The following is a 12,645-nucleotide window of genomic DNA, read 5'->3' on the forward strand; positions in this document are numbered from 1 at the left end:
GAACTGGGCAACTTTGGCATCTTTGTGAACGTTGCCTTAACTACCAGTGTAAGGAAGCCACGCGCGTCCCAGTTTCCCGCTCTCGGAGATTGACATGACAACAACCGCACGTGCCGCCAAAAGGCCACAACAACCGTCTTCTTCAAACCGTCAGTCTGTCGCCGCGAGGCTCCGACGTCAGCAGCACGCAGGAGACGCCGATAGCGCCGCGCGACGTCAGCTCGTCCAATCAGGCTGCTCCCCGCCGGCTGCGTCCCGGAAGTAGGGACTGGCGCCGCGGCGGGCCGGAGTAGTCGCGGACTCTGAGGAGAAAGTGCGCGGGTGACGGGCGGAGAGCGTGTGAGGGAGGTCATGGCGTACGCGCTGCTCGTGCTGTGCGCGCTGGCCGGCTCGCTTTTCACCCTCCTCCTTCAGTGCCTTCTGTTGTACCGGCGGAGTCCCGAGCCGCGGCCGCCGCGCACCTCCCTTCCGCCCCGCCCCGTGCAGCCCGAGCCCGCCCTGCGGGACTACCTGAGGCAGGAGCCGGCGGGGCCCGAGAGCGAGACCTGCCTGTTCCTCAACGCCATCTTCCTGTTCCTGTTCCGCGAGCTGCGGGACACGGCGCTGGTCCGCCGCTGGGTGACCAAGAAGATCAAGGTGGAGCTGGAGGAGCTGCTGCAGACGCGCACGGCCGGCCGCCTGCTGGAGGGACTGAGCCTGCGCGACGTGTCCCTGGGCGAGGCGCTGCCCGTCTTCCGCTCGGTCCGCCCCCTGGCCGGCCCCGCCCCCGAGGAGCTGGCCTTCGAGCTGGAGGTGGAGTACAACGGGGGCTTCCACCTGGCCATCGACGTGGAGCTGGTGTTCGGCAAGTCGGCCTACCTGTTCGTGCGCCTGTCGCGGGTGCTGGGCCGCCTGCGCCTGCTCTTCGCCCGCCTGCCCTTCACGCACTGGTCCTTCGCCTTCCTGGACGACCCGCTGATCGACTTCGAGGTCAAGTCGCAGTTCGAGGGCCGGCCCATGCCCCAGCTCACCTCCATCATCGTCAACCAGCTGAAGAAGGTCATCAAGAGGAAGCACACTCTGCCCAACTACAAGATCAGGTGAGACTGAAAAAGTGCAGAAACTACTACTACTTAACATTTCTAAAGCGCTACTAGGGTTACGCAGCGCTGTACAGTTTAACAAAGAAGGACAGTCCCTGCTCGAAGAGCTTACAATCTAAAGAACGAAATGTCAAGTTGGGGCAGTCTAGATATCTTGAATAGAGGTTTCCTTAGCGTCCCTCCGGACCGGACCAGGATTGGACTGATGGGTTGTGCTCGCCTACCAGCAGGTGGAGACTGAGAAAAAACTCTGACTCTAGAGAGCCAATAGGAGCCCTGGCCATGTGACCTTAGCCCCAGTATTTTCTCAGTCTCCCAGCAGGTAGGAAGTGAGCCCATTAGTCTCTCTCCTTTTCTCTTTAGATATTACAGATATTTGTGATAATTCTTCTGTGCCTGGAATCTTATTTAGAGGCTTGACAGGGTTTCCTTTCTCTTCTTTCTTTGACAGCCTCGGGGGTGTTAAACTCGGGTGTCTCGAGTCCACCCCCCTTCCTCCCCATCTCCCTGGCTTAGCAGGGAAGGGCCGTCCCTTTCTCTGGAAAGGTGTACCGTCTTTGGGAGAGGCAGCCACTTTTAACAGGCAGCTGCTTTAAAAGAATTAAATCAAATAAAAGGAAATTCAAAGAAGCAGCCTTTCTTTCCCCAGACTTCTAACGAGCAGGCAGCTCCAGTGTTTTATTATGATTGAGGGGTTATAAAAAAAAAAACAAAAAAAAAAAACAAACAGAAGAAAATAATTCAGTATCTGTGACTTTAAACAGCGATTTTTCTTGTCAGATTTAATTTCCTCCATTTTCTTGCGTTTTGGCGGCGGCAGTTTAAACAAATGAAAAAAAAAAAAAAAAAAGAAAGGTGCGAACCGCGTAAGCGCGGCCACCTGTTTTTTCCGATATGGCTTAAAAGTTCAAACAGCTGCTGTCGGACAGCGTCGCGCAGTTCACGCAGCCGGAACGTGTAAATTTTGCTCTCCCTTCAAGGTTTCTTCGGGTCCGGTGCTGCCTCCAGTTTTTTCGGGGCCTTTTTCGCCGGCTGTTGTTTCTTCGCCGTTCCACTGGGCTCCGCTTGTTCGGAGGTGTCGGGCGCGCTGTCGACGATCGCCACAGGGCCAGTGGAGCGAACGGCGGCCATTTTGTTTCTCCCTCCATCTTATCAGTCAGGGATCTCTCTGCTGAAGGTAAGGCTGCAGTTCATAGAGCAGTTCGGCTCCAAGATGTGTACACTTTTGTATGTGCTGAACGGCGTATTCTAAAATGCTCTTCACATCAGCAGGCAATATTTGGTTGAAAGGGGGCTCCTTTCATATATGAATATATAACAAGCTTTTCTTCTTTTAAATTTCTATGTATCACGGGGCTGTTAACACTAGTTTTTTCTGGTGCTCAGTCATTTTTCATTGCCTGGTGGAAAATCTACATCTTATCATAATATCATAATTCATTTCAAGCATTTTCCTCAATAGCTGTAGTATTATACAGTGTTTTAAGAACTTTAGAAACTTTCTCTATAGGCATAGAGTAAATTTCTGTCTTTCTCATTCCCTGGTGAATAGGACTACATTGTCTAAGAGTCAATTGATTGGTACTTTGCAATTCTGACCATAATATCTTAGTTCCTTTCAAGCATTTTACTCCATGCCTATGATGTTATATAGTGTTTTAAGAACTTAACAGACACTCTCAATGGCTGTAGTGTTATACAGTGTTTTCTTTTTCCGACTTTAAGAAGCCTTCTCTAGAGGCATACAGTATATTGTTCAGATGCCATGGGGATATATCAGCTCTTTCATATTCTCTGAGGGACAGTCCTGTCTACCAAGCTCCCAGTCACTCAGCTGCCTTAGCAGGCATGCTTTATTCATGTCTTCCCTTCTTTTCCAACTGCCTTGAAGCCTCTCATATTTCATTTTAGCTTTCTTCTGGTTTTTACAGGACATATGGTCACTTAGAGAATAAAGTCATCTTTTCACTTAAAGATAGTGGACGGTCCTCAAACCATCTACTCGTGTTTGTCTCTACTCTATCAGTTCAGCATTGGCAGATTATAAACATCCTGGTTTGGTCCAGTATGCCTATACATACCATCTGCTATCTCTTCCTCTTCCTTAGAGACCTGATGTTATATCAAGCTTTCTTGAATTCAGATACAGTCTTGTCTACACTGCCTTCACCAAGTGGCTGTGGCACAACTTCACTTTTTTCGTTACAGGTAATTTCCAAGTTTGTCCTTTTTCATTTTCATTCTATGCGCCTTCACTCCAGAGTGTTCTTTCAATTGGAAGGGGATTCACTCACTTCCTGTGTATTTATACCATAGGTACATAAGTATGGTTATGTTGGGTAAGGCCTAAAGTCCATCAAGTCCAGCATTCATATCTAATGGGCATAGGTACATAAGTTTTGCCATTCTGGGGAAGCTCAAATGTCCACCTTTCTACAGCCAAAACAGCATTAAAGAAAAGAAAAAAAAAAAAAAAAACCTCTCACGAGAGTATCGAACAGAAATCTCTGTTCCAAAAGCAAGGCTTTGCAGTAATTCTGCAAACTAACGCATACAATATTTGCCATGGCTGTTCACCACTAGGAACACCGTGGACCCTGGGCCTAGGTTCGGTGTTTTAACCTGAAACAAGCTCAACATTCATATCTATTGGGTGTGAGTCTGGTACTACTACTACTACTTAACATTTCTAGAGCGCTACTAGGGTTACGCAGCGCTGTACAAATTAACAAAGAAGGACGTTCCCTGCTCAAAGGAGCTTACAATCTACATCTCAGTGAGGGAGGACGCATGACCGTGGTACGTGGATTAGTGGTATGTGGATTAGGGAGATCCAAGAAATTACAGGCCGGTGAATCAGACGTTCATACTGGGACAATTTTTTTCTGTCCGGAGCGTACTACCATAGCTGGTGGACTCCTATATTCAGAACTTTCTATATTCAGAACTTACCCAACTATGGAACGCCATAGAGATAGGGTTGGAGTTTGTAGCCCTATTTAACTGGTGTCCTTGGTCACCCTTCCTCTTCTCAGGATCCAGAGAATGGCTAGTTTTTTGCTTATGCATTAACCGGTCATTTTCAGCAGTACTCTCTCTTCCGTTCTTTTATAGATCTAAGAGGATGTTCATGGCGCTCTTAGGGTCATTTCATTCTTACCTAGACGACTGCCTAATTGGAGAAAGTCTTATCAGCAGAGTTCTCAGGTCACGCACCGGGTGTTGCATTTCTTACAGTCTCTAGGTTGGGTGGTGATTGTAGCCAGGCCTCTCATTTGATCTCTCATTTGATCTCTCATCAGATATCTCTGATTTTCTCTTTGTTTAGTTAGGTTGGCGCACAGTCTTTTGTCTCCTCTGCAAACATCCCAGTTTATATTTTTCTTGGTGACCTTGGGCCTTCGGCCATTTCCTCGCTCTATTCTGCAGAATGCAATTTTACTTTCTAATGCCCAAGAAGGAATTTTCCTTCATCCTATTGCGAATCTCAGGGTCATCAATCGCACTATTTAAGTGTCATCTAGTTATCTCAAGAACCTTAGTTCTGTCATTGGGATGCTTCGTGCAGTACACTTTTTGGCAGAAGCTTGTTTGTATATATTTTTTTTCTGGGGGACCTCAGCAATTCGTTTTACCTTCGGGTGAATTTTGTTTTCCCTACTGACAAACAAGGCGGAGAGAGCTATGTTGGTCCTTGCCATGGCAATGGGTTATGTCATCCGCCAAGGAGGAGTTAAGAGTATACTCTTGAGTTTGTACTCATTTTTTCTTAGCTGTGTCACCCTGCATTTAGGTGAATGGACTCTCATTTTTTCAGCCTTACTTCCTCACTGCGACACTTCAGGGCTATCTCTTTTTGCCTTCAGGCTCACGAACATTTCTTGCTTCTTCCGTTCAGCAACAGTCTTGACAGGGACAGATGCCAACGTCCAGCAGGGGTTTTTCAGCCTTCTTTATGCGTTTCTTCCATCATCTCACTAGGTGTTTACGCAGAACCAAGGCACCCTTCTACATCCGGACCCCCAGTCACTCAAACTTATGGCGTGGTTACTGGGTCTGCAACATCTTTGATATTTTCGCAGGAAGTACTTCAAGTTTTAATTGCTTCCAGACAGAAATCTACATTAAAGTCCTATGAATCAAAGTGGCGACGGTTCACTCTGCGGTACTCCTCTCGCCACTTCATTCCACAAACAGTATCCATTTTGCATGTTTTGGAATATCTTCTGCATCTTGCGAAATCTTGTCTGTCTTACTCATCCATTAGAGTTCATTTGGCAGCTCTATCAGTGATGCATGATACTGTTGACAACCGCACGCTTATGCAGCATCCACTGTCAAAGCGGTTTCTTAAAGGAGTCCTGCACCTGTACCTCCAGCTAGGTGAACTAGGTGAACAGACTCTTAAAGTTCTGTTTTCTAGTAGCCATAACTTTTTCTATAAAGTTTTCCTCTTCAAGCAGTGTTTCCCAGTAGCCATTGCAGCAAGTGGATCTATGTGTGGAATACTTCTACGGTTGGTAACTTCTTTTCGGTCTGCTGTAGTTTAAAGTTTTCACCTTTCCCAATCGGTTTTTTCTTATTGGTTTTGTCCTTCTAGCCAGTAGGCGTAAAAGTTTTTCATTGTTTCTAACCCGCTATATCGCGAAGGATCAAGGAAATGAGAATGTCTATTTCTCTTCTCGCTGAGAGGGCAGTTCCACAGCGTATTACAACATATTCCACAACTTCAGAAGCGGGCTCTATTCTTACTACGGCGATTTTTGGTGCTCTCGGTGCACATTGGTAAGTTGGCAACTTAGTCCTAGTTTCATTTTATTTTGCTCATTGGGACACACTACATGTTAGTTGTCGCCAGGTGGCCTATGCAGCATGAACATTTCTCTGCATTTTTCATAGGGTCCCTCCCTTCAGATTACTGCTTTGGTACTTCCCATCAGTCCAATCCTGGTCTGGTCCGGAGGGACGCTAAGGAAGGAGAAATTAGATCTTACCTGCTAATTTGCTTTCCTTTAGTCCCTCCGGACCGGACCAGGCCCCTCCCATGTTCTCTCTACTCTTTAGCTTCTTTTATTAAGTAGGAAGTGTATTCAGTAGGAAGTGTATTCATTCCTTTACGATTTGTGGAACAATACTATATATATACAGAACTTTACGTGGTCTATACCACTTCTCTGGTGGTTGCTGGTGAGCTCAATTGCTGGAATCTATCTATAAAACCTTAAATACGCCATACCACTTCTCTGGTGAGAGTTGTGGCTGAGCTCAGTTGCTGGAATATCTATAAAACCTTAAATATGATTTACCACTTTTCTGGTGAGAGTTGCTGGTAAGCTCAGTTGATGGAATATATATAAAATCTTAAGTGGGCCATACCACTTCTCTGGTGAGAGTTGCTGGTGAGCTATATTATACGTGAGCCATACCACTTCTCTGGGGAGAGTTGCTGGTGAGCTATATTATACGTGAGCCATACCACTTCTCTGGGGAGAGTTGCTGGTGAGCTATATTACATGTGAGCCATATCGCTTCTCTGGTGAGAGTTGCTGGTGAGCTATAGTACAAGTGAGCCATACCACTTCTCTAGTGAGAGTTGCTGGTGAGCTGTAATACATATCGGGCCATACCGCTTCTCTGGTGAGAGTTGCTGGTGAGCTCTGATACTTGGCATTGCCGAGTGCTTTGTGGCTGCTAGGATTCCATACGGCACAGAAGGTCTTTCTTTCTTTCCTGCTTTGTTATTCAAATACTGAGGCTAAGGTCACATGGCCAGGGCTCCTATTGGCTCTCTAGAGTCAGAGTTTTTTCTCAGTCTCCACCTGCTGGTAGGCGAGCACAACCCATCAGTCCAATCCTGGTCCGGTCCGGAGGGACTAAAGGAAAGCAAATTAGCAGGTAAGATCTAATTTCTCCATAGTGGTTAGGTGCCGAAGGCGACATTGAAGAGGTGGGCTTTGAGTAGGGATTTGAAGATGGGCAGGGAGGGGGCCTCATTTGCACAAATCGGTAGGGGCCGTGGGAGCTCCTCTTTTGGGTACCTGGTATCTAGTGGAAAGATAGAAAATGTGGCTTTACAAATAAGACAGAGAAAAGTTTGGAGGGCTAATTTTCTTTGAAAAAGTTTGCTGAATGGAGTGCATTAGTTTCACAACTTAAATTTTTTTCCTAAAATCTAAGAACCACAGGTATGTGGTTTCTGGGCTAAATGATTTTTTATTGATAAACATTTCTCATTTTTTAAAAACACAATTAGTCCATACCAGAGGCGGAAATTTTGTTGGATTATGCAGTTCACGTCACTCTATCTTGTGGTATAGATATTATTATTATAATTAGCATTTGTATAGCGCTACCAGACGCACGCAGCACTGAACACCTGACAGAGAGAGAGAGTCTCAGCTCAATAGAGCTTACAATCTAAAAATACAGACAGACAAGACAAAAAAGGGGCAAGGGAAGTACTGGGTGAGAAGGAACAAGGGGGGTGGGCAAATGAGTAGTGGCTAGGGGCCAAAAGCAGTGGTGAAAAGGTGGGTTTTCAGCATAGATTTGAAAACAGGTAGAGGTACAGGCTCAGGATAAGTCACATACCCCATGTTTGGTACCTTTTCACTCAAGTCACATGTAATCAGACATGTATGATGATGCATGGTGTAAGGCTAAACTTAACTTTGTTCAATTGCAGTGCTGTGTACGGCATGGTATTCACTTCTCAGATAAGATACTCTGATATTTATTTGTTACATTTGTAACCCACATTTCCCCACCTATTTGCAGGCTCAATGTGGCTTACATGATACCGGAGGGTGTTAATAGACTCCGGAGTAAAGCAAATACAGATAATGGTTAAGTTGGGGAAGGAAGGGTAGGGACCACATGAAGAAACATGGTGGGGCCATATAGAGGATAGTAAGCACAGATGAGATTGTTTGGGAATGTTGTTCCATGAAATATCAAATGGGTCAGTAGTTCTGTAGATTAGCTGGACCTGGGCACTTCTAATTTACCTAACAGGTTTCACAGCACAATAGCAAAGTGATTTCAGTTACCCCAGTATTGATTGGGGAAAGATCAAAGCAGAACAAGACTGTGGTTGCCCATTCCTGCAGCAAGGGCCACAACCGTCAGGTTTTCAAGATTTCCATAATGAATATTCATGAGATTGATTTGTGTGTACTGCTTTCATTGTATGCTATGCAAATAGATCTTTTATATAGTCATTGTGGAAACCTTGACCCAACTGGGTTGTTACCTTTGAGGACTCTGGTTGGTCACTCCAGTGCTAGCGAGTAAAGTTCTTAGATGAAATAAATAACTGCTTCACAGAGTTACTGGTTCAGACCTAGCATGCAGAATTTGATGCAAAAAAGGTAATTTCCTTAGCATCCCTCCGGACCGGACCAGGATTGGACTGATGGGTTGTGCTCGCCTACCAGCAGGTGGAGACTGAGAAAAAACTCTGACTCTAGAGAGCCAATAGGAGCCCTGGCCATGTGACCTTAGCCTCAGTATTTTCTCAGTCTCCCAGCAGGTAGGAAGTGAGCCCATTAGTCTCTCTCCTTTTCTCTTTAGATATTACAGATATTTGTGATAATTCTTCTGTGCCTGGAATCTTATTTAGAGGCTTGACAGGGTTTCCTTTCTCTTCTTTCTTTGACAGCCTCGGGGGTGTTAAACTCGGGTGTCTCGAGTCCACCCCCCTTCCTCCCCATCTCCCTGGCTTAGCAGGGAAGGGCCGTCCCTTTCTCTGGAAAGGTGTACCGTCTTTGGGAGAGGCAGCCACTTTTAACAGGTAGCTGCTTTAAAAGAATTAAATCAAATAAAAGTAAATTCAAAGAAGCAGCCTTTCTTTCCCCAGACTTCTAACGAGCAGGCAGCTCCAGTGTTTTATTATGATTGAGGGGTTATAAAAAAAAAAACAAACAAAAAAAAAACAAACAAAAGAAAATAATTCAGTATCTGTGACTTTAAACTGCGATTTTTCTCGTCAGATTTAATTTCCTCCATTTTCTTGCGTTTTGGCGGCGGCAGTTTAAACAAATGAAAAAAAAAAAAAAAAAAAAAGAAAGGTGCGAACCGCGTAAGCGCGGCCACCTGTTTTTTCCGATATGGCTTAAAAGTTCAAACAGCTGCTGTCGGTCAGCGTCGCGCAGTTCACGCAGCCAGAACATGTAAATTTTGCTCTCCCTTCAAGGTTTCTTCGGGTCCGGTGCTGCCTCCAGTTTTTTCGGGGCCTTTTTCGCCGGCTGTTGTTTCTTCGCCGTTCCACTGGGCTCCGCTTGTTCGGAGGTGTCGGGCGCGCTGTCGACAATCGCCACAGGGCCAGTGGAGCGAACGGCGGCCATTTTGTTTCTCCCTCCATCTTATCAGTCGGGGATCTCTCTGCTGAAGGTAAGGCTGCAGTTCATAGAGCAGTTCGGCTCCAAGATGTGTACACTTTTGTATGTGCTGAACGGCGTATTCTAAAATGCTCTTCACATCAGCAGGCAATATTTGGTTGAAAGGGGGCTCCTTTCATATATGGATATATAACAAGCTTTTCTTCTTTTAAATTTCTATGTATCATGGGGCTGTTAACACTAGTTTTTTCTGGTGCTCAGTCATTTTTCATTGCCTGGTGGAAAATCTGCATCTTATCATAATATCATAATTCATTTCAAGCATTTTCCTCAATAGCTGTAGTATTATACAGTGTTTTAAGAACTTTAGAAACTTTCTCTATAGGCATAGAGTAAATTTCTGTCTTTCTCATTCCCTGGTGAATAGGACTACATTGTCTAAGAGTCAATTGATTGGTACTTTGCAATTCTGACCATAATATCTTAGTTCCTTTCAAGCATTTTACTCCATGCGTATGATGTTATATAGTGTTTTAAGAACTTAACAGACACTCTCAATGGCTGTAGTGTTACACAGTGTTTTCTTTTTCCGACTTTAAGAAGCCTTCTCTAGAGGCATACAGTATATTGTTCAGATGCCATGGGGATATATCAGCTCTTTCATATTCTCTGAGGGACAGTCCTGTCTACCAAGCTCCCAGTCACTCAGCTGCCTTAGCAGGCATGCTTTATTCATGTCTTCCCTTCTTTTCCAACTGCCTTGAAGCCTCTCATTTTTCATTTTAGCTTTCTTCTGGTTTTTACAGGACATATGGTCACTTAGAGAATAAAGTCATCCTTTCACTTAAAGATAGTGGACGGTCCTCAAACCATCTACTCGTGTTTGTCACTACTCTATCAGTTCAGCATTGGCAGATTATAAACATCCTGGTTTGGTCCAGTATGCCTATACATACCATCTGCTATGTCTTCCTCTTCCTTAGAGACCTGATGTTATATCAAGCTTTCTTGAATTCAGATACAGTCTTGTCTACACTGCCTTCACCAAGTGGCTGTGGCACAACTTCACTTTTTTCGTTACAGGTAATTTCCAAGTTTGTCCTTTTTCATTTTCATTCTATGCGCCTTCACTCCAGAGTGTTCTTTCAATTGGAAGGGGATTCACTCACTTCCTGTGTATTTATACCATAGGTACATAAGTATGGTTATGCTGGGTAAGGCCTAAAGTCCATCAAGTCCAGCATTCATATCTAATGGGCATAGGTACATAAGTTTTGCCATTCTGGGGAAGCTCAAATGTCCACCTTTCTACAGCCAGAACAGCATTAAAGAAAAGAAAAAAAAAAAAAAAGAAAAAAAAAACCTCTCACGAGAGTATCGAACAGAAATCTCTGCTCCAAAAGCAAGGCTTTGCAGTAATTCTGCAAACTAACGCATACAATATTTGCCATGGCTGTTCACCACTAGAAACACCGGGGACCCTGGGCCTAGGTTCGGTGTTTTAACCTGAAACAAGCTCAACATTCATATCTATTGGGTGTGAGTCTGGTACTACTACTACTACTTAACATTTCTAGAGCGCTACTAGGGTTACGCAGTGCTGTACAAATTAACAAAGAAGGACGTTCCCTGCTCAAAGGAGCTTACAATCTACCTCTCAGTGAGGGAGGACGCATGACCGTGGTACGTGGATTAGTGGTATGTGGATTAGGGAGATCCAAGAAATTACAGGCCAGTGAATCAGACGTTCATACTGGGACAATTTTTTTCTGTCCGGAGCGTACTACCATAGCTGGTGGACTCCTATATTCAGAACTTTCTATATTCAGAACTTACCCAACTATGGAACGCCATAGAGATAGGGTTGGAGTTTGTAGCCCTATTTAACTGGTGTCCTTGGTCACCCTTCCTCTTCTCCTCAGGATCCAGAGAATGGCTAGTTTTTTGCTTATGCATTAACCGGTCATTTTCAGCAGTACTCTCTCTTCCGTTCTTTTATAGATCTAAGAGGATGTTCATTGCGCTCTTAGGGTCATTTCATTCTTACCTAGACGACTGCCTAATTGGAGAAAGTCTTATCAGCAGAGTTCTCAGGTCACGCACCGGGTGTTGCATTTCTTACAGTCTCTAGGTTGGGTGGTGATTGTAGCCAGGCCTCTCATTTGATCTCTCATCAGATATCTCTGATTTTCTCTTTGTTTAGTCAGGTTGGCGCACAGTCTTTTGTCTCCTCTGCAAACATCCCAGTTTATATTTTTCTTGGTGACCTTGGGCCTTCGGCCATTTCCTCGCTCTATTCTGCAGAATGCAATTTTACTTTCTAATGCCCAAGAAGGAATTTTCCTTCATCCTATTGCGAATCTCAGGGTCATCAATCGCACTATTTAAGTGTCATCTAGTTATCTCAAGAACCTTAGTTCTGTCATTGGGATGCTTCGTGCAGTACACTTTTTGGCAGAAGCTTGTTTGTATATATTTTTTTCTGGGGGACCTCAGCAATTCGTTTTACCTTCGGGTGCATTTGTTTTCCCTACTGACAAACAAGGCGGAGAGAGCTATGTTGGTCCTTGCCATGGCAATGGGTTATGTCATACGCCAAGGAGGAGTTAAGAGTATACTCTTGAGTTTGTACTCATTTTTTCTTAGTTGTGTCACCCTGCATTTAGGTGAATGGACTCTCATTTTTTCAGCCTTACTTCCTCACTGCGACACTTCAGGGCTATCTCTTTTTGCCTTCAGGCTCACGAACATTTCTTGCTTCTTCTGTTCAGCAACAGTCTTGACGGAGACAGGGACAGATGCCAACGTCCAGCAGGGGTTTTTCAGCCTTCTTTATGCGTTTCTTCCATCATCTCACTAGGTGTTTACGCAGAACCAAGGCACCCTTCTACATCCGGACCCCCAGTCACTCAAACTTATGGCGTGGTTACTGGGTCTGCAACATCTTTGATATTTTCGCAGGAAGTACTTCAAGTTTTAATTGCTTCCAGACAGAAATCTACATTAAAGTCCTATGAATCAAAGTGGCGACGGTTCACTCTGTGGTACTCCTCTCGCCACTTCATTCCACAAACAGTATCCATTTTGCATGTTTTGGAATATCTTCTGCATCTTGCGAAATCTTGTCTGTCTTACTCATCCATTAGAGTTCATTTGGCAGCTCTATCAGTGATGCATGATACTGTTGACAACCGCACGCTTATGCAGCATCCACTGTCAAAGCG

General features: G+C 44.8%; 1 protein-coding gene across 2 annotated transcripts in view; it reads left to right on the top strand.

Annotated features, from left to right (window-relative positions):
• Nucleotides 1–249: 249 nt before the first annotated feature.
• PDZD8 (PDZ domain containing 8) overlaps nucleotides 250–12,645 on the top strand; it is a 223,874-nt gene continuing 211,478 nt past the window's right edge. For both annotated transcript variants that reach the window (XM_030202637.1, XM_030202638.1), the window contains exon 1: nucleotides 250–1,079. In XM_030202637.1, coding sequence (XP_030058497.1) covers nucleotides 352–1,079 — 728 coding nt within the window. In that variant the 5' untranslated portion in view covers nucleotides 250–351. The remainder of the gene's footprint in view (nucleotides 1,080–12,645) is intronic.

This window comes from Microcaecilia unicolor, chromosome 5 (assembly GCF_901765095.1).
Source record: "Microcaecilia unicolor chromosome 5, aMicUni1.1, whole genome shotgun sequence".
Classification (NCBI taxonomy): Eukaryota; Metazoa; Chordata; class Amphibia; order Gymnophiona; family Siphonopidae; genus Microcaecilia; species Microcaecilia unicolor.